The sequence below is a fragment of the Bos taurus genome, chromosome 5 (assembly GCF_002263795.3).
Source record: "Bos taurus isolate L1 Dominette 01449 registration number 42190680 breed Hereford chromosome 5, ARS-UCD2.0, whole genome shotgun sequence".
In the NCBI taxonomy this organism is placed as follows: Eukaryota; Metazoa; Chordata; class Mammalia; order Artiodactyla; family Bovidae; genus Bos; species Bos taurus.
In genome coordinates, this window is record NC_037332.1 from 44,555,594 (window position 1) to 44,578,846 (window position 23,253).

At 33.4% G+C, this 23,253-nt stretch overlaps 1 protein-coding gene across 7 annotated transcripts in view; it reads right to left on the reverse strand.

The window, feature by feature from the left end:
• The window catches only part of CPSF6 (cleavage and polyadenylation specific factor 6), a 69,840-nt gene that overhangs the window by 37,130 nt on the left and 9,457 nt on the right, over positions 1 to 23,253 (reverse strand). Inside the window, exons 3-11 of one of the 7 annotated variants that reach the window (XM_005206466.5) lie at positions 22,994 to 23,097; positions 19,454 to 19,599; positions 18,367 to 18,540; positions 18,127 to 18,237; positions 17,169 to 17,673; positions 14,774 to 14,889; positions 13,825 to 13,978; positions 11,789 to 11,978; positions 330 to 5,113 (exon numbers count right to left, since the gene is read on the reverse strand). In XM_005206466.5, coding sequence (XP_005206523.1) covers positions 11,792 to 11,978; positions 13,825 to 13,978; positions 14,774 to 14,889; positions 17,169 to 17,673; positions 18,127 to 18,237; positions 18,367 to 18,540; positions 19,454 to 19,599; positions 22,994 to 23,097 — 1,497 coding nt within the window. In that variant the 3' untranslated portion in view covers positions 330 to 5,113; positions 11,789 to 11,791. 7 annotated transcript variants of the gene reach the window in all.

Consider the following 23,253-nt stretch of genomic DNA (forward strand, 5'->3'; position numbering starts at 1 on the left):
AGTTAAGCCTCTAGTTGGAGAAAAAGGTCTGATTAAAGTCTAGTAAGGTTAAAATCCTCTAAAATTAAACAAATGTTCTCTGAAACTTAGATTTAAAAATAAAACAGCCTAAAAATCTTTTAGGTTTCTAAATCCTAATTTTAGTCAGATATCATCTGCTTTAAAGACCATCAAAATGGCAAAAAAAAAAAAAACCACCACTATCCAGGAGGGTGGCTTAAATATAAAATACCAGCAATTTGTTATATTGCAAATATATGGATTTATTATTCACACCATACACAACAGTTAACAAATCATAAGTCAAACAAAAAAGACAAACTGCAAAGTCTTATAAAAACTGTGTTTTATTTTCAATACAAGATAAATACCATGCTCGTTACTAGTGCAGTTTAAAGGCCAACAATGGCCATATAGCAAACTGCTGAACAGTCACCTAAATGCTAAAGAAAGAAAAGACAGAAAGTAAACATTAAACACAAAATTGCAATTACAATCATTTTAATAAAATGGAATGAGCTTTTTAATAGAAGCTAATATGGAAGTCTATTTCTCATGGACATCAAAAAGATGTGTTTATTTGATCAAATATCACCTTACCTTTTGCACAGAAATTTTATTGTGAAGTCACCATAGAGTCAATAGCTAAAATTTTAAGACTTTCTTTGGCCTTCTGGTATTAGATAAAATTATTTACAAACCGTGGTTCAGTAATTCACGTATAGTGGTAATATGATACAATTTTTTGTTAAGGGCTTTCCATTAAAAATTGTAAAACAACTTTGTAAGGCTGTACAAGGCTGTAAACTACTTTGCTAATATATCATGGAATGAAGAGGAAGGAGGAATAATAGACCTTTTTTTTAAGGCTAAAGTCATCAATGTTATAGATGCATTCCTTAGAACACATTATGATTTACCCCAAAGGATCTTTTCCCATTAAATACCACCTGAGTACTACAATTTTCAAAGTAAAAAAATAAACATGAATTCACCATTTTAAAATAATTTAACTTACAAATGCTGGGAAGGATTACGCAGTAACAATGAGACGAAAAGAACACATCTTCCAAATGAAATGTTTCCACTAAAGGCAGGGTCTGTCCAATTATGAAACTGATGTAAAACATTTACATCTATGGCAGGAGTTTTAGGATACTCCCACATGAAAAACTCTCTTAAGTATTTACTGTCTGCAGATACCGTTTCAAGATTTGTGTGACTTCAATTAAACTCTACTTAATATTTTTAAAAACTCCCATTACAAGAGGCTAATTAACATAGCAGGAAGTCTTTAAAACATTAAAATCTATATAAACCTAACCAAGTGTTTATATGTCCCATAAAAAACCATAATAGCTGCACATTCAGAGTGAATACCAACAACCTGAAACTTTAAAGAAATTGGTTAAGACAAACCTAAATCAATCCAAACACAATACAACTGCCTATTGAGTATTTATAAAACTTCATATTACTTCTTTCTGATTCCAAGAAAGAAGAGTATAAGAACTTCCTCCCAGAAGCCTAGACATTTTAAAACACATTTTCTATTTCAGCTTACAATTATTTTAATCCTGAATCTTTTGAAATCTCTAAATCAAAAATCTCACATTACAAACACAAGGAATGCTATATTTAAGGCCACATCTTAATAAATTTATAATTTTTGGTTTAGTGTTTATTAAAAAATTAGTCTAAGGCTTCTAAGAGTCAAGTTGCTAAAAAAATAAAACACATACACCAGTGTTTAAACTGAAGGTTAATGTAGAAAACAACAACACAAATACTGCAGAACAGAAAAATAGAATGTTTGCTACAAAAATCCCACTTAATATATTTCAGCACAAAAAATGTCTAATGTGTACAATGGATAAGCGTGCACTTAAAAGTACATACAACTACAGGAAACATTACAGATGGCCATGGGATGCAAACGAACTTAATGGATAAAATTTAAAAGGCAGTTATATGTAAAACAGCTAGGATCTCAATACTGTGTTCTCAGTAAAGAATTAGAACATAAACTTCCTCTTAAAAAAACAAGCTAATGCTTAAAACACAAAAGTGAGGCCATCTTACAAGATACAGAAAACACAATGATCATTCAGGTATGAAAACCAAAATGTCGAGAGCACTGCAACAGAAAGTCTTGCAGTAGTATCTCATTGTATAAAACAGTATGTATTTAGGTTATTGGCACATTTTAACACATAAAGGAAAAAAAGTCTTTACCATTCCAATTATTTTCCTCTTTCACTATAAAATGTTATACAACATTGATTAAAACCGCCATGTTTATTTTAAGAACGGACCATAAACTAGTAGAAAACAAAGTAATAATCTCCATAGGAGAATTAACTGAAAATAATACCTTAAGCTACAATCCATAAGTTTTTTGTGAACTCCAAATTGTAGTTAACTGCTTAAGAATATTCTAGGTAAATGGGCTAAATTATGATCATTAGCCACTGCAACTTACTCCAAATCTTGCTTATGAAAATCGACAAAACACTCACAAATTTATACTGGAATATCCTTTCCAAAACCTATGTCCTTTAACCAAAAGCACATTCAATTCAAAGGGCTGCTTCAGAAGTAATACCATCTAGGTGCTGTATCACTCATTCATAACTTTACCAGCTAAAAGGAATGTGACTGCATAGCACTAATAAATGCTATGGCTTAAAATTAAACTCAAGTTTTGATTTCATAGCCATTACAGTTATTATTAAAAAGAAATAAAAAAGATCTCTGGGACTCTTTTTTGGTGTCCATGTAAAGATGAATCTCTTTGGATTATTTTTAACATTAAAAAAGTTTTCAGTAACATCAGCCCATTAAAAAAGGGGGGGGTATGAAGAATAAAACAAAGCTTGCATTTTCACCTTTACTGTTATACATTCATGTATCAGATAAAGACTTCGCAAAAACTGGTCAAATCTAAAGTTATTCCCTTTTGATGACACTTAAAAATAATAGACTAACAGCAAACAAGTATAGTACACTCACATTGTCTGCAACAAAAGTACGTAATGAGATCAGCCAAGCGGGGAGAAGAATGATATAGAATGAGCAATTTAAAGGGTTCCACTGATAAAAAAAAATGAAAACATATATGAAGGATTTAATTAGTATAAAACTTCCAGTTTTCATTTCAAATTCAAGCACAGTTAAGATTTTTATGATTCCATTTTTAAACTTTTCAGAGAAAATTGTATCCTCATGGACATTTACTTACCTTTTAAACTATTAACTAATTCCCTTGTAATATTTATGTCCATACTTCTTCGCATTACGGCATTGTAATATTAAAAAAGCTAAGAAATAATAAAAACTAACACCACCTATACACAAAGCAAGAAAACTGATTTTGATACAACTTTCAAATGTTAAAAAGCCAACTGCATTTTCAACAAGACAGAACACTTAAAAAATCATTTCTGAGAGCAAATAGTTCTGATGAACACCAGTGATTCCATGCATTTACCCTAATCACAAAATGTTTTAAAATAAAACTGGCAATATTTGGAGCAGCTAATTCTATAAGAGCTAGTACGATGGTGGACAACATGAAAGTGAAGAACTGCAGTTCTCTGGAGGGCTTCTAAGGTTGCACGTTATGTTATACCAGGGTGCTTCAACTAGCACTGTCCTAAAATTTAGCTATACTTTAAAAATGTGTATTATCAGAAGATCTCTCAAAGATAATTAGATTTTAAAAACATTAAAAACAAGCTTAAAGGTTTTAACTCAAATTTCTGAAGCAGTGATTCAGAATGACCTTCCTAAACTGACACGCTGCCTATGCTGATTAAGAACACATGCTAGCCAGGTGCTTTTAATGTGGGCTCATATGCAAGGCAGGTTTGGAAAAAACCTTTGATTAACTAGATAATTTTAGCGTGAATTAAACAGACTGCATGAATACACAGAACTCCTTAAACTGTGGAGACAGGTACACCTATAATCTCCCATTACACATACAGGAGAATACAACCCAATGTTAATAAGCCTCACACCCTTCAGAAGTCTATTTTCTGTAACTGGAAAATAAAACTAAGGCTTTCTTTACTCACATTTGTCTGCTGCACGGCTGCCTATATTTACATCGCCCATGGCTTCAAAAATAAACCATAAGCACTATCAATATAAAATAGCAAATAACCGCTGCATCAAATCAGAATTGTCAAAATATTTCTTCAATGCTAGCAGTTTACAATTAAGCGTTTCAGTACATGTGTCTTGTAATTAAGCTGCATTACTATAGCAAATCACGTGTAGGTTTCTACTAAAATGTTAAAATCACAAAATCTTTGTTGACCCCTAACACAATGACTGGATTGCTATGTCGTGAAATTTCAGTTTTTTACAAGTTTACATACCATTCAGCAAAGTCACAAGCTTAACTAGGTAAAAACAGCTAGAAAAGCAGAATATAGAAATATTAAATATCCAGGTAATCACCTATTCTAATATCAAAATCAAGGGCAAGAGACACTTAATTAGTATGTTTAATTCACTGAACGCAAGATTAGGTTGATGCATATCCAAAAACGCTATTGCAATGTTTTTTTTTAACGACAGTATAAATGTCATAGTAACATTATCTTTAGATATTGCTGAACACAAGACTTTCCCTGAGGTGTAAACATCAAATAACTTGAACAGCTTTACACATCAGCCCCATTAAACAGTTTATTACAACACTACATCTATTGTAATCAAAGTGGTGCTGTTTACAGACATTATCATATGAACATTTTTTTAACAAGAACAAACTACTATAAAACAAGCATTTACTTGACGTTTTTTTTTTCCAATTGCTTGCACATTATAATGGCCAAATGTATATAACCAGTAATAAAGTTGCAAAAGCTTTAACTTTTTAAATCACACAGGTTTCCTTCAAATAAAACAGTTAAGCAACATAAAAAATAAAAGTAGAGCTACTGGTTACCATTTATGCAGATTTGCTTTATTCAGATCTATTCCTGTTCATTTTATCCATGAATCCTTACAGGTTCAGTTCAATCACAAGAAGCAAACTGCTGGATAAGCGTCATTTTTCCAGAAGACTGTTTTGTCTTGGAAGGTGTTCCTCTTCCTTCAGCTGTAATGTGTCAAAATTTATGATGTAGATTTTGCTATTCCCCATAATACACAGAAAAACGCTGGCTTAACTATACATACACAGTCGTGCATCTACGTCACTGTTACGTATTCTAACACAAAATAAGATAACTGAAACAGTAGCTGCCTTTGTGATGGAGAATGCTCCCAATTTATGTGATGATTAAAAGAGACATTCTGATTTCCTTCTTCTTAAGTATTACTGCCTTATAAATTTAATGACTGAAACAAATGAAATTGTAGCAGCTACTGTTTCTGTGAAAATGGAAACATCTGTAAGTCATTTTCTAAAGTATTCATACTACAAAAATGGAAAATGCCTGTATGATTTTAATGTAAATATTTCATTCATCCACATAAATTCTATATAACTCATAAACAAATGAGAACTGAATATAAATGCAATAAATTATTGTACAAATTAGTTGTATTTGACAGTATACAGGAACTTCTGCAAATATAAATCAAACGGACCTCCATGTTACAAAACTTGTAAATATAAGCTCAGTATGCACATGTAAATAAATATGACATTCACGTACAAATCTTTAGACATATACAAATTTATAACAGTACTGTCACTCTATTTCACCTATATCAAAATATCTAATGTATATAAACTAAACCAAAACAAGCTAAATGGGAATCTACAAATTTCATTGAAAATTCACAAAAAGGAAAAAAAAAACCCAATAAATGAGATAAACTAAAATTTTTGGAATACATAAAAATGCAAACTTCAGGTAGAGGTTCACAAAGGAAACATATTCAATTAATGTGATATTAGTGACCACTGAAACACCAGTTATTTGAAATATAAATTCCAAGAGAGCATGTCAATAATAAGATGATGTAAGAGGCAAAAGGGCACAATGTTTAGTGACAGTCTTCCATAAAATTAAGAAAAATACTTTTTGCTCTACAATTAAGAATAATTAGTATTCTGTCACAACTAACTATAAATTTTCTTTCATGTCCTTTCCTTCTCAACTAGGGTGTAAGCATCTTAAGAGCATCAATACACATACTCACATTGCCTAGCAGTAAAAACCTAAATTTTACAACTGCAAAGAGAAAAGCAGACACTATAATCCTGAAACTTTTGAACTATTTTTATTTGCCCTTATTTTTCATATAGATACTTAAGCCTTTTTTAATGCTAACTTTTATTGTACTTTATCTTATGTTGATAAAGCTTTTGGTGGAATTATTTCATGGAAAAAATCTGGAAGATGGCTGGCTTTCACATATCTTTACTACTTTTCAGTACACTTAAACAAACTGGTATTGAAGCATTAAAGAGAGACAAGGCATATATTCTAACCAAAAAAAAATTAATAGGAAATTCACAATTCTTACTGTAAGAGAACGCTATCGCCCTAATTATTCTGTCATACTGAAAGGGTTAATTAAGAAGGAAAAATTAAGTCACAATGAGCAAAACAAAAATACCCAACCCTTCCAAAAACCATATGGCATATTCTGCAATTTTATATCATTCTGAATGGAGAAGTTCTACTACTTTATATGTAAAGAATCCTGTTTGTGAAATTACAACATGTATCTTTAGGATGAATACATTTATTGTTTGCTTTAAAGATAAGACTTTTACTACTAATAAATCTCTAATTTTCACCATACAGACATAAAATCTGGGGGATAATCTGACAGTTTTTATTTCTATTTCTAAACACTTTACATGTATCCATTTGGAAATACAAATTTTACAATCTCAAAAAAAGGCAAAATTGAAGGCAATACAACCCATTTCCAATAACCCAATTCCATATTATAGTCTCAAATTTCTAGGCAGAAATCTACATAAACAAAGATATAAAAAAGAAGCTTAAAAGTAACAAATACATTCAGTGGTCATATTTTCAGAATACCATGCAGTCAAATCTATAATGTCAAAGCTACACAATGTCTTGCTTTAGCTATCAGTTATAGAAGGAAGATCTATGTAAACAGATGTAAAAAAAACTGAGACAGATGGAATCTATGGCTCTTTAATGAGTATATAAAGTGATCACTAAGTTAAAATTTCAATACAGAGAAGCACCTGGATTTTGAGATAAACCCAAGAATGATGGTGTGGGTAGCCTATCCCTTCTCCAGGGGACCTTCCCAACCCAGGAATCAAACAGGGGTCTCCTGAGTTACAGGCAGATTCTTTACCAGCTGAGTTACCAGGGAATCCCAAGATAATTTAAGATCAAGTCAGTATTAACAACTCAAATAATGAATGCTTCTGTTAGAAATTTATCCAAGAAAATGTACTGGTATCAGGTACTTCATCTTTCTATGAAGTAACTGATCCATATTAGATATGGATCTTTTACAGGTTTTCACATTAATATACTGAATTTGAAGGATTCTAATTTATTAACTCAGTATAACAAAATTCACTTTTTATCTGAAAATTTCAGAGAGGAATGGAGATGAGGTGGGCAGAAGACAGAGAAGTATCTAAAACAACTCTTTAAAATCAACATCCCTTCTTGCATTGACTAGAACATAGTACACAAAATCTTGCTTATGGTAGATATTTACAAAAAAACCTCCTTACTACCAAAACATTTTGTACTTTCATCTTTCCACTTCTAGAGACAGTACTTACCTCATTTTAACTAAAGAATTTTATTACACTATGAAATATAACATGACTGCTGCTCCAGGCAGTCCACTAAATGGCAGAAATAAACTTCACAAAGAAATACTCATCTTTGCTCCAAAATCTGACAAAATGGCCATTTCAAAATAAGCTGTGATTTAGAGTTAAAACATGCTACCACCAAGGCATTATATTAGTAAATCTGGATAGCATACATGACACCCTTACTCCTTTTTTGGTTATTAGGCTTCTTTTAAACAATGGTAACTGTTCATTCTAATTAAGTATTTATTCAAAACAATCTCACAAACTAAACCAATGGTAGCAAATTTTACACTGAAATGAAGGTGAGAGATCAAGGTGACTCACATTGGTACTGATTTTTTTTTTTTTTTTTAAGAAACAGGGAACATTAATTATTTGTAAATAAAACCATATTCTTAAACCACAGTGAGCAAAACACACTACACATACATTCTAGGGATCACTTACTACCTTATTTTCACTGCAATTAACATATCTGTGTAGTCACACAGGTTTTGCTACTTCTACTAAAAGCAAGGAAAATTAAAAGTGAGAGGTAGCATATCCAGATGAAGCAGTTAAAATATATGGGGAAACCATAAACACAGGGATGGGTAATATTAGTGATCTCAGATGACCTAAGAATTGCAGAAATAATTTTTAAATCTCATCACCACCGGTATCATTCATCAGATAATTAGAAGTACTTAATTTTCAACTAAGACTCAAAGTAACACTAACTTTTAAGGAGATAAAACATCTTAACATTTAAAAAGAACATTCGATTCTTTCGGCTTTTTTGGTTTGTTTTTCCCAAATTAATGCAAAGCTAAAAAACTGAGTAAGGAATGTAAAACACCCTAAATCTTATACAATGACAACAAAATCTAAGATCATAATATTTATGATAGGAGAAGAGAAATCATATAGCAAAGGAAAGAATAATTATTTAACCTATACCCCATACATGATGTTTAAAAATCTAATCAAAGGAATGGATAATGATTTGAGAATGTGTCAAGTCATGTGTCGGGGAGAGGAAAAGCATGAATAAAAAGTATTTTTTAAAAATCCTTTCATTACTCTTCAGCATACAAACAAAAGCAGAACCATTAACAGAAATTTGCTGAACAGGGTTGTTCCCAACAAGTAATAACAGAAACATGAAAGAAAATAACTTTGAAAATAAAATTATTTCTGTAAAAAGCATACAATATTAAAAACACTGAACTACTTTTGTTTTGCTCAGAGTGGTCTGAGAATTGAGGCAGAAATTACAGAATATGAAGCACAATGTATTTACATGCTGAAATTCACAATATTGATATTCTCATTAAAATATTATATATTTGAACTTAGATATTAAATGCTTTTAGAAAAACTAATACATTTTTAAAATGAGAGAATGCAATTAACATTACCAACAGTTCAAACACAAAAAAATTAAGATGGGACAGACATTAACAGCTTGCCAACATCATTAAGTTTCCAGTTAAATTAAGAACTTGCCCTTTTAGCCATTGATCACTTTAATAATAGGTCACATTATTGTTTTATTTGTATACAGACTTAACAGTGACATTCACTTCAGCTTCCAAATTACTCTTATTCCATTTAGTCCATTTAAGGTTTACATGAAAGTTCAAAAGGACTCATATTTTAAAACTTCTAAAAAAGGTCAATAGACCTTATTTTGATGGTGATTAAATATGAAAATATTTTTATTTGCTTAAGAAAGTTTTTCACTTGGATATATTTAATCCCAATTCCCCCCACCCCATTTATTCCATGTCTACATCAGCAATAAATACTTTTTGGTATATAGCAAAGGTACAATATTCCAGGTTAACAAAATTTTTTGCACTGGAAATGCGTATGTAAAATTTTGCTTGGATGAAGGCACATAACAATATTACAACTCAATTCTGATTATAATGTACAAACAAAACATGGGAATTTTGGTATGGTACACATCAGCGATTAAGAAAAAATGCCAACAATATTTAGTTTGCAAGTTAAGAATTCATAGTTAATGTCTGAATGTAATGAAACTCAAACCATGATATAGTTAGGTGTACCCATTACTGGAATGTAATGTTAGTTAATTTAAGGTATTTAAAATTAGCAATGGGCTTTTCAGAAAGAGTTTACCTATCTATCTATGCTAGTTTAACTAAAACCAGTAAGAAAACCTGTTAATTAACTTTGGATATAAACTGGTTCAGAATGCCCCTAATGGGCATGTTCAGTCCTGGAGAAGACTGAAAAGGTATGCAAGTTCCATTCTCATGACTTCAGTAACTAGCAGCTTATTGGTAACTGACAAAGTCTAAGTAAAAATATAACTTGAAGGACCTGTATCTTACTTTAAATGAAATGACTGATGAACATTAAGCATTTACTAAGGTGGCCATAACTCACCTAAAGCAACTGATGAGCACTGGGAGTTTTTTTTAAGATGGGATTAGGCCCATTCAACTTGGGGAGAGGTGGGGGACTACATCTAAAAAATCTAATGTTTAGTTTTACATGACACAACATTCAATTCTTACATCCAAGAACAGTATCAATTCCAAAAAGCTTAGTTTTAAAAGTAAAAAAAATTTTGCCTTATATTAAAATAATGTTTTGAAAATCGTATTAAGTTCTATAATACAGTACATGGAGAACTATTTTAAAATTACAGTTTGATATATATTCAAGATGCATATTCAAAATGCAAGGAAAAGCATTCAAACTTGCCTTTCCCTTCAAAAAGCTCTTAAAACTGTAAATAATGATAACTTATTTGTAAACCACAAAAATAAGACTTACATTGCTTGTTTTCTAAGTAGTATTACTTAAAAAATGATCTCATTTGCTAAAATATATCTACTTTACTTAAAGAAACTGCTATTCTGTCACAGAATTACACACAAGTCTTTGGTTTTGCCCATAACAATCTAAACACTAACAATTACTGAATTTTCAAAAGTATTTACCAATTTTAGTTATGGAAAATAATCATGTAAAGAGTAGTAACCTATAAGGGATTTGTTTTAGTCTAATTTAATTTGGATATGCCACCAACCTATGAAGAAAAAAAATCTGTTTACAGAATAACTTTTGTGTCACATGCACAAGCCTTATAGTGCCCTCTTCCCACTCTTCACATGAATAAATGCTGTTCACAAATATAAAAATAAAATTACACGTGAAAATGAAGTATAAACAGACAAACTCTTCCCGCTTTATGAAAAATGTACACAATAGTTTTAAAATACAGAAAAAAAAAGACACAATGATTATGGTTTATGAATGAAACATCAAAGAAGATTACTTCAAGGTTATTCTAACCTGAGATGTATGATTTGATACAGCTTAAAATTCTCTATAAGGAATACTTGAATTCATTTTAACTGAGTAACTTTCTTATCTTCTTTGCAAATCAAAGAATACTGTTTCTTTTCTTTTAAAAACAAAGCCCAGATGGCAGGAAAAGTGTCTTTTCTTTAAAAAAAAAAAAAAAACGTTTTTCTCAATGCTAACAAACCACCTTCCAACTAGCAACAAGTGTCAGATTGTCTATAAAATTTTTAGGGATAAATAAAGTTAGTTCAAGGAGAGAAACTTTAAATTTATTTTTTGAAGTCCAAGCATATTATAATAAGAATTAACTCCTATTTTATACTTTAAATCACATGCAAACTATGTATGTGATTAAGAGAATTCCAATTTTTAGATTTTAGAAGTAGACAATGAGTCCTCTTGATTATTTTCTTGCTTTCTTAGGATCATTAACAGTCTGAAACCTAAAAGCTGTAACTCAAACAAGCAATATTTAAGGATAAGAGGTCAAAATGTTTACCTGTCATTACTCACCTGTCATTTACCTCAGATGATTCCAGAAGATTAAACTCAGAACAAGTAGTTGGACGATATAAAATGTGGGTATATACTGTATAAACAATAGCCTTGGAGTTATAATTACTATTAATAATAGGTATGCTAAAAACAACAGGAACAAGGAATACCCACCTTCTAACGATGACGATACTCGCGCTCTCGGTCACGCTCTCGATCCCGGTCTCGGTCCCGGTCCCGGTGTCTCTCTCGTTCTCGGCTTCTCTCTCTGTAATAATCATCATGACGATCTCTACTGCGGGATTTATGACGCCGACTCTTTTCTCGTGATCTACTATGATCCCTTTCTCTTGATCGTTCACGTCTTCTAAAAGAAATTACTGGATTAATGCTCTCCATAATTAGCTTTAAAATTTAGTATTTTGATGTTTAAAAATACCCAAGGCAAAAAAGTAACTTACAAATATAGTTTAGACTAAAATATCCTGAACAGACAATAATGATTTATCAACTCAGCAACAACCAAGAACTGGAAATCCCATTTTAAAAAATATTCACCTAAAAATTGGGAACCAGACACATCATGGCAATACATCATATCATCTATTATAACCAGGAGCCTAAAAGAGACATGCAATATTTACTGAATGAAAAGCAGAAAGGTAAAGTAGAGAAAATCTCATAGAACTTGTATTTTAACCAAAAGAATATATAGAAAAGTAGTTTTTTAGAAATAAAATTCATGAAATCACTCAATACACAATGAGACTTAACTACTTAAAATTATCACCCATTACTGTAAACATGTATGTAAATATTAATCTTACATTTATAACTAGCCAAACCATGGTTCATCGTTAAGTGCTACCCTGCTAAGAAACTTTCCAAAGAAATATATACATATGTATGCTTGGAGGATGGTAGTGCTGAGAAGCATGGTGGGACGCAAAGAAGAAACTTAGTAAACACGACCACTAGAAAAGATTGATAAATTATTCACACTGTTATTTAATAAAGAGAAACGCTGCATGAACTTCCTTTAGAAACAAACAAAAAACAGGTACGTTAACCAAAGTATGTATCTTAGAAATCCTACTAATCTAAGTTCTAAAATTCACAATTAGGAAATAACTGCCTATTAGTTTAATCCCTATTTTGTATTTCTGCACCAGGCAGCTCAACTTAGCAAACATTATTAGGTGTTAAGCTTGTGACCAAGGTAGAAGTTATTCTGGACTTAAAAAGTTAAAAGACTATGTAAGATACAGCCTTTAGCTATGAAAATTTGTTCAGATTCAAAGATCCTTAAACCGGGTCACAAAATTAATAATTATAAAGTTGGGGACCATGACAAAGACAAGCTCCTTTTCCTAGCTTAACGAAGATGACTCTACCACCTGGTAAGTATACTAAAGACCTGAAAGTATCATGTCAAGATTAAGCTTTACCTTTCTAAACTATGTAAAATTTCAACGTTAGCAGTAATGCCAAAAAAAGAATTGCCTAATTAAAAAAAAAAAAAACCCTAAGAAATGATCATAAACTCTCTTGTTCAAGAAATACTTATTTAGCACCCATTCTCTACATCATTACCAACACAGTAATCAACAAGACAGGTAAATAAGACCCCTCCCATTTTTCAATGTGTTCTACTGAAAAGAAATAAGAACAATAAGTAACAATACTTAACAACAATAAGAAAGAACAGATTGCAAGAAGAATTATTAAATAAGTAATCAGAATAACCTGGGAGAAGACCCCCTCCTAGAGGGGGTCTTCAATCCTAGAAAGATTGAATTGAGAAAAGAACAAGGAACAGCTATGTGAAGAATCAAGGAAAAGGGCTCCCAGTAGAAGAAATACCAAGTGTTAATACAGAAACAAGAGTTTCAAGAGGAAGAAAAGGGAAACCAATATTGCTAGAGAATAGTGAGCAAGAGAGGTACATAATGAGGCAAACTGTATCATACTGTTTACAATGTTTACATTTGCATTATTACATTTATTCTAAGAATGTGACAACAACTGAAAGCCTTTGAGGTGTTTTAAGCAAGCAAACACCTGACATTTATTAAACAACAACAAAATCACATTAGCTGCTAAATAAACAGTAATAAGTAAAATCAAAGTCCTATAGAGTCCCAAACACAATATTTTTCTCTATTTGCAAAGCAGCAATTTTATATAGACATGAGACAGGAAAGTTTTACCTTGATCCAGAACCATAAGACTTGGATTCAATTCCATGCAGGCAATCTTGCAAAGAGCTAATAAGAACTTTGCAACGATCATCAGCAGATACTTTGGATTGTTTAATTAAAGAAATTGCAGTTACCAATGTCTCAATAGCACTCCCATAATCACCTGTGAGTGGAAAGAGAGAGGTTTAAGTCAAACAAATTTTGTTTTCAAAAATATCACCTAACCATTTGAGGCAACCATTTTAAAAAAGCAAAGCACTTCAAAATGATTATAGACGATGTCTTAATTTTTTCAGTTTCATCATTTTGGGAAAGGCTTTAATGTACATGAAGTTTGTTATTGTTATAGCTGTATGAAACATGTGATCATTTAGTAAATATAGGAATAAATGAGCTGCCTTGAGGCCCCTAAGCCATTAAATGTCAGGGCTAATACTTAAATTTATACCTAAAATGTTTATATTAGGGGTATTTCACTACACTGTGACATACAGTTTCCTTCAATGCCTTTTAAATATAAGATAGATAATGATTGGGAAATATAAAAATAACTACTACATGTAGATGACCCATCTTCAAAGCTGTACTTAAAAGCTTTGGGTCATGCCTAGACTTCCCTGGTGGTACAGTGGAAAAGAGTCTGCCTGCCAATGCAGGGGACACAGGTTCGATCACTGGTCCAGGAGGATCCTACATGCCTCGGAGCAACTAAACCCACGCGCCACAACTACTGACCCGGGGTGCTGCAACTACTGAAGCCTGTGTGCCTAGAGTTTGTGCTCCGCAGCAAGAGAAGCCACCACAGTGATAAGCCAGTGCACCGCAACTAGAGTGGCCCCTGCGTGCTGCAACCAGGGAAAGCCTGCCCACAGCCAAAACAAAAATCATTTTTTAAAAGTTTTAAGTCATTCCTAATAACATAAATAAGAAATATGAATACAGAGAGAAATATACAAACCAGCACTGGCATCAGACACAGCTCTTGAAATAGCACTGCTTGAGATTGCCCTATTTCTATTCATGATTTCTTCAAACTCAGCTTCACTCAATGGCGTTCTTGCAGTATCCATTTCCCTATAAAATCAAAATAAACCTTAAATCATACTCAAAATTCTAAATTAGTCATAACTGTGTAATGCAATTCAAATAACTGCTTTTGACAAGTGCCTCAGAGCTAACAGTTATTTTCTCATATTGAAATATACTATTTTTCGTACAGAGCAGGTGTATGAAAAATTCCCTTGTACAATTATTATCTTTCAGCTGAAATAAAAGTAGCAACTTAAAAATATCTTTCTGGAGGTCAGAAATGCTATATCTACATAACTGCAATAAAATATTTTTAGTCATACAAAACCATGTAAAAAATTGTTTTGATGTCTGTCTATATATGTATGTATATCTAAGCAACCCTACACAAGCCAGGGCCAAAATCTGGTTTCATTTATATTTGGATCCTTTAGGCACAGAGCCCAACTCACAACAGAAGAATAATAAATGTCTAACTAATAAAATTTCAGGAGGAACAATATCTTAGACCTATCTTGTATGCCCCACTGAATCCCCAGGATATCTGGCAAATAAAAGACCCTCAGTACCTACAAATATTTACTGAAAAAAAAGTAACAAAATCCCAAGATTTTCTAAAGCTGCTGGACAACTTAAAAAATTGTGACTACATGTGTAGTACAGAAAAGGTAAACATTTTGCCATCTTAGTTATTAGTTACTAGGTAGAATGCTGAATCAAGGCAAGCAGAAGCAGTTCATTCAGATGAGATGAGGAAGAGCTAATACAACCTTCTGCATGTTTATAAGGTATTACTGTTATTCTCAAAACTTTATAAGCAGTCTAACCAAATTACAAGTTTTCCAACATCCATGTATGATTTAAGATAAATTCTGTGACTCATACCCATCCTATTTCTTTAAAAAAAAAAAAAAAATCAGTTTTCTCCCACTTCCAATTAAAAATTACTCAATAATAACCAAGTATATATACACAAATATTTTTAGAAAAACTGGTACTACAGAAATTCTATTATGTTAGAAAAAAGACATGCAATTCAAACTAAACTTACCAAACCAAGCCACCTAACCCACTCCCACACAATGAACACTTAACAGATAGGTGCTCACTGGATTTAAGTTGAATAGAAGAAAAATTGTGCTACCTTCCTAGATATAACATTTCTCAAAAGAAAACAAAGTATTTCAGGCACAATGTCTATGGATAGATAACTGTCAGAAGACTTTATCTACAACATCAAATTTATTTCCCTGGCCCTGTACCCTTGTATGAAATTAGGCAGATGCTCAAATCCATCCCTGCAGTACATTGTCAGACAAACTGAAATACAGAATAATTCAAAGATAACAGTAAAAGAATATAAAATCAAGAAACTGAAGGGGACAAATTCAAGTAGTTTTTAAAGATTAACACAGCTCTCCAGATTATGATTTGAGCATGGATAGCTTTAAAAGTCGGAGAAGGCGATGGCACCCCACTCCAGTACTCTTGCCTGGAAAATCCCATGGACGGAGGAGCCTGGTAGGCTGCAGTCCATGGGGTCGCAAAGAGTCAGATATGACTGAGCGACTTCACTTTCACTTTTCACTTTCATGCACTGAAGAAGGAAATGGCAACCCACTCCAGTGTTCTCGCCTGGAGAATCCCAGGGGCGGGGGGAGCCTGGTGGGCTGCTGTCTGTGGGGTCGCATAGAGTCGAACACTACTGAAGCGACTTAGCAGCAGCAGCAGCTTTAAAAGTACTTTAGTTTCCATGCAGCTTTTCTCTAAGGATGGCCATTAACTATTTTAATTCCCATAAAGCCTGTGTTTTACAAGTCTTTGTCTACCCAAAGATGTTTATAAATTATTTAATGTCCCCACTTTAATTAAAAGTTAGTAATTTTGCTATACAGGACTCCTGATAAGCATGAGATACTATCTAATAAACTGACCTAATTTCTAAAACAATGAAGAAACTTTAACTTTCTATGTAGTGTCATCAATGGTAGATGAATGATACTGATGTTAAAATTTTAAAAGTAGCTTGAGGATCCCATTAGCTTGCTTCAGGATCTTTATCAACCTCTTTTAACTTAAAAATGACAGAAATAATGTGACTTGCCCTAAAATCACAAGCCTGTGGAAGTGGTAGAGCTGAATTATTCCCAACCCTGTTCAGTATGTTTTTCACCGTATCATACTGCTTCTTGTAAGAGAAAACATACACAACATTATGTATCGGGAAAGCTCCTAATTTTTTAAAACTTCACAGACAAGAGTGAAAAATAGCTTTTGCAGATCAAATATACTAAGTCTACTTTTACAGACGCATACTAACTTACCTCCCAGGAGGCCCATAGTCACCCCTATCATATGGCGGAGGCCGGCCATATGGATCTGTTGGTGGTGGGCCTCGGCTATCTGATGTAGGCATGCCGCTGTTAGTTGGTGGAGGAAAGAAAGCTGGGTTCACATGTGGAGCTGGCGGTGGGGCCCCTGGAGGTGGTCCAGGAAGATGCGGAGGAGGAGCGAGTGTAAGGGGTGGCCCAAGAGGGCCAGGTGGGCGAGGTGGAAAGGGGCCTGGAGGTGGAGGTGGTCCCTGTTGTGGAGGTGGTGGACCAGGAGGGGGGCCGTAGCCTGGAACTGGAGGTGGAGGACCAGGAGGAAGCGGACCCAATGGAGGCTGCCCAAAAGGCTGTCCAGGAAAAAGAACTGGTGGTGGAGGGCGATCTCCCCGATTAGGAGGCCCAGCTAAAGGAGGAGGCAGAACCTGACCAGGAGGTGGAGGACCTGGCGGACCGGGTGGGCCTGGAGGACCTAAGGGTGGGCGTGGTGGAGTCTGTCCAGCTACAGAATAAAGGGGGGAGAGAGAGAGAGAGAGAGAAAAAAAAACACACTTCAATAAGGTGTTTTAATCTTCATGCCACAATTATACTTTTAAAGCATAACTCATAGACCAAGACTCTTTCTCTTTAAATGAAACCCATACGGTAAACGCTATACTAACAAGTTACAAGGATGAAGTATATCCTTACACATTTAACTAGCTCAATTTAATGCTTAAGAAAAACTACTGAAACAAAAACTTTAACAGATTACAATGCTTAGAGATAGTTTCCATCTTTCAGCATACACACACTTCTTACAGTGAAATCACCCACCTTATAGTCTACTCTGATGACAAGCTAGAAAGTGAAACAAGGAAAAATGGTCTTGAAAGGATTTTTTAAGAGGTAAGAAAATAAGACGGATGTAAATATTCTATATATAAGTCAAGCAAGTTTGGAGAAAAATAAAGACCTTTTAGGCCAAAAATGGGTAATTCCTCTATGCTGTGCCCCATATGCCATGGAATCCTAGTTTCCAGGAACAAAGGCCGAGTTCCTTTAACAAGATGCTTGATCAAATTTCCTGGATTCCAAAAATAGCATAACAAGGAGAGTAAGTCACATTAATAATGCATTACTTGAAAAAGAGAGAAAAGGAAAAGAGGTATTAGGTAGACACATTTTATCCATGGCAATTTAAGAAAAATTTTACCTGGAAAAGGTGGAGGTGGCCCTCCTGGTCCTGCTGGCCCAGGAAATCTGTCCCCACCAGGAACAGCCCCTGGAAAACGGCCCCGTCCTCTACCACCTTGTGGAAATGCTGCACGTGAACTGCCTCCCGGAGGACCAGCTTTACCTTCCCCAGACATTTGTCCTGATTGTGTAGCTGCAAATATCCAAATACTCATAAATAGCATTTATTAAAATAGTTATCTGATATGTAACCACTGTTAGATATTAGAAACAACTCTAAATCAAAGTTTATGTATACTGCTTACTAACTTCCAGATGCCTTGGGCCCGTCCAAACTACATGAGAAGTACCCATTTAGGAAAACCTTCACATCTATTTAAATTCTTTTGAAGTCTCAAAGATCTAGGCTTAAATGTATTTCTGATAAACAAATAATGAGTTACTTTCAAAATACCAGTATTCTGCAGCAGCCAAGACCAAAATTCTCTAACAGAAATCTAAATTTCAGTAAGTATAAATCATTCAAACTTTTAAACATTCATCAGTTAAGTTTTAAGTGCTAGAACATTAAGAAAAACAACCACTCAAATTTCTATTAATTACATTATCATTCATTTCTCTCTTTAAGTGATAACATTTTTAAGTATATAATGGCAAATCTTTTCTATAGTCACTTTACCAAGTGGTGATAGGTCTTGGTGCCAAGCAGAAAATCAACGAATACTTTCTGGTTATCAGTAGTTTCTCCCCAACCATAACAGACATCCACATAACTTTCCTTCAACCTAAGGATTAGAATGTAGTTTCTTCCTTTCTTTAGGATGGGAATGACAGGATAAGAATGGCAGGGCTATAAAACTTGCACACTGTTGTATAATGTTGGGTCTGTAACATTTAGAGAAAAATGGGCATAGGTTTCCAGTACACGGAACCAGTCATAATCAGTAATTTAAATCAAACTCAAAGCATGGATTTTCTAAAATGGATTCTCCAATGAACTAAATATAAATATTAAGATGACTTCTCCAATACAACATATAACAAATGCTAACAAGACTGGTTAAAATGCACATCTTTTAATAAAAGCCTCTGAGGGGGGTGCTTACTTTTCCTGGACTGCATTTCAAATTGACTCAGGAACTGTTTATTGCATGGAGTTACAACAGGATTCTGACCATGAAGCTCTCTCTTAGGCAACAGATCCATTAACTTTTTTGAGGATGCTTCAGATCCAACACCAACAAGGGCAAACCTAGAAGGTGTTTAAAGGGATGTGGGTAGAAAGTGAGGAGGGATTAACTGTTATTGCAGTTATTAAAAATGAAATGATGTGAATTTAATTTTACCTACCAAAAAAACCAAAATATTTCTTAGAATACAATGGTCACACTTCCAGCTCTAACTTTTTTTTATAATAACACATCATATTATTCAAAGTGTACAGAATTCAATGCTTTGTTTGTTTAGTATACTCAGAGTTTTACAATCACAGCCACATCAATTTTAAGAACATTTTCATCACTCAAAAAAAAAACCCCATAACTGTCAGCTGTCACTCCATTTCCTCCCATCCTCCAACCCTAAAGAACAAATCTGTACATCTGCCTATTCTGGACATTTCATTAAATGTGAATAACACGGTGTGTGGTCCTTCATGGGGACTAGCTTCTTTCACTTAGCATGATGTTTTCAAGGTTTAATGCATGTTAAAACATGTGTCAGTGATTAGTTCTTTCTCATGACTGAATAATATTTCATTATATAGATATACCACATTTCCTCAAAATCCACCAACTGACAGGCATTTGGGTTGTTTCCAGAACCCAAATTTAATTATTACGAATAACATCACCATAAAAAGATGCTCAATATCATTAGCTAACAGGAAAATGTAAATCAAAATCGTAATGATACCACTTCACCCACTAATCAAAAAGATAATTAACAAGTGCTAGTGAGGATGTGGGAAAAACTAGAACCCTCATACACTGCTTGATGAAAAAATACATAATAGTACAGACACTCTGACAAATACCCCAGTAGCTTCTTAAACGGTTGAATATAACAGAGTTAAAATATGATCCAATAAATCTCCTGGGAATTCTCTGGCGGTCTAGTGGTTTGGAGCTGGAGCTTTCAGTGCCATGGCCCAGGTTCAATCCCTGGTCAGGGAACTGAAATCCTACAAGCCTTATGGCAGCAAAAGAAACAAAACTCCTGAGTGTATACATGTACCTAACAGAACTGACTGAAAATATTACGTTCATACAAACTGGTACATGAATACAGAGGAGGAGTATTCTTAAGAACAAAATTAGAAATTTTTATAAATGTTGATAAATTTAACTTCTTTCACTAAAGATTTTTCTGTCTATATAAAAGGGTGGCTTTGGAACAGTTGCAAATCATACGGGAACTACAGTGTAATCTATTTAGATAAAAGAAACAATTTCCTTAAAAAAAATGCTCATTCTAAAACTCATATATGAATATTCATAGGGGCCTTATTCATAATAGCAAAAATGGAAACCACCTAAATGTCCACCAAATGATGGATGAAATTTTCAGAATTTCTAAATTTTTGACATTTTAAATGTGGTATATTCACATAGTATAATATTTAGTGGAATATTAATATTTTTAAAAAATAAGTACTGACACATGTTACAACATGATGAGACCTGAAAATCTGCTAAGAGCAAGGAGCTAGGCACATGGGACCACATTCTCTATGATACCTCTTCAGAACAGGCAAATCCACAAAGACAGTTGCTAACAGACACAGGATTTCTTTTGGGGGTGATCAGAACATTCTGGAAATAGACAATAATAATGGTTGTACAACTTTATAAATAAAGTCCACTGATTTTAATTCTTTAAAAGGGTGAATTTTATATTATGTGAATTGTATCTCACTAGGAAAAATAAATTTAGAACAGAAAAAAATGAATGAGTGTCAATTCATAAAGTTATATAATATTCTAAATTATTCTCAGAAGGTCTCTTAGGAGTCTTTACTGCCTAGTATTCAAAATGGTCCTTTAATTAGATCCTGGTCAACAAAGTCTGCTGTTTGATTCAAGATTACCTTGGGTCACAACATTTAGAGACAATTTAACTAATTCACTAATTTAATTGAGCACCACTTCCTATATGCCATGCCTCACTTTAGGGTTAGGGAATACAATAGTGAACAAAGCTCTTTTGGAACTTACAATCTAAATCTAGTAGGAGACAAGACCATAAACAAGTAACATACAATGTAAGAAAAGCGGAGGAAAAAGGAACAGTGATAGGAGTCGAAGCTCTTGCACAGTGTGGCCAGATAAGGGGAACTCAGGCAGAATCCTGATTGAAGTGAAAAGATCCCAAATGTGGATATTTTGGGGAAAAGTCAGTCAAACAGAAGAAAGAGTGTAAAGGTCTCAAGTAGCAATATGTCTGAGGAACAGCAAAGACTAATTAATGTAGCTGAGCAGCACAGCAAAGTAAACAGCAGTAGGAGATAAGGTCAGAGATGGTAACAGAGTGGGGAAAACAGGTCTTCGTGCCTTATAGACCACAGTGAAGATTCTGGGTTTTACTCTGAATAAAATGGACAATCAATAGAACATTCTGAGGAGACAAATACTGATGTCACTTTTTTTTCAACTTCTGCTATGTCTCTATGTAGACTGTAGAGAATTAGAGTGAAGGCAGGTACATCAGGTAGGAAGCTACTGTTCAAGTAAGAGATAACAGTGGCTTGGACCAGGCAGTAGAGTGGAGTTCATGAAAAGCAGTCAAGACTCTGCACATGTTTGAAAATATTCCTAGTTATTGCACACTGGCACACTGGATATTAAATAAGTACATTAAGCATTTTTTTTTTACTTTATCATTCTGTAGTTAGCAAATTATCTTCTAAAAAATCCAAAATCTATACCAGAGATTTAAATAAAACATTATTTCTAATAGACAAAAACTGAAAACTCAAATAACCAAAAATAAGAATGGTAAAATTAGTTACAGTAGCAAAGTATGATGGAAAGAACTAATACATTAGAGAAGATGTATATTTATTAATTTTTTTACGGTGTATCAAACACACTATAAAACATAAATTGCAATCCTATTATTTTTGCAATAAAAATAAAGCACTAGGAAAATACCTGAAAGTATATTCACTAAAATGACAAGAGTAATCACCTACAGATGATGACATTCTATTTTTTTACTGTCTTACTTTTGGACATCTGGATTTTATAAGTATCCTACCTCATCTGTGTAGTTTAATAGTTAAAAAAATAATGCAAAACATCCACGCTACAGTATTCTTCAGTGGCCCATCTTCCAATACCCCTTAACCACAGGGATAGTGATGCTTCTTCAAACTGTCATTGTTCAACCACAATGGAGAAAACGCAGGAAAATTGGAAAAGAGACCTAATCTCCCAGCTCCACTAGTTTTAGGGAGGTAGATCACAGGATACATTAAATGAGTATGAATCTTTGCCCAAGAACCTCCTGTCAGTGTAGAAAAGAAACATCCTACACATGTGTAGATAAGTATTAACTTCAAGGAAAGTCACCCCTAAAATTGTAATTGTTAGCTACAAACTCCCATTGGGTGAAAAAAAAAAAAAGAATTAAAACAAAATTCTTACCCCTTTGACTGGCCATTTGCCCGATTTTCAAAAAACTTTATCTCCAAAATATCATTTACTCCCAAAGAATGAACTGCTTCAGTTAAGTCTTCATCTGTTGTCCACTGCAAGATATTTCCCCCTCATTAACCATCATATCTAAGATTTTTATTGTTTCAATTTAGTTTGTAAGGGTAAACTCAGGACAGACAAAATTAATCCTTAGTGCAAACTATGTACAATTACCGCCAGTCAGTCTCCAATTTTTAAATAGCACAAAA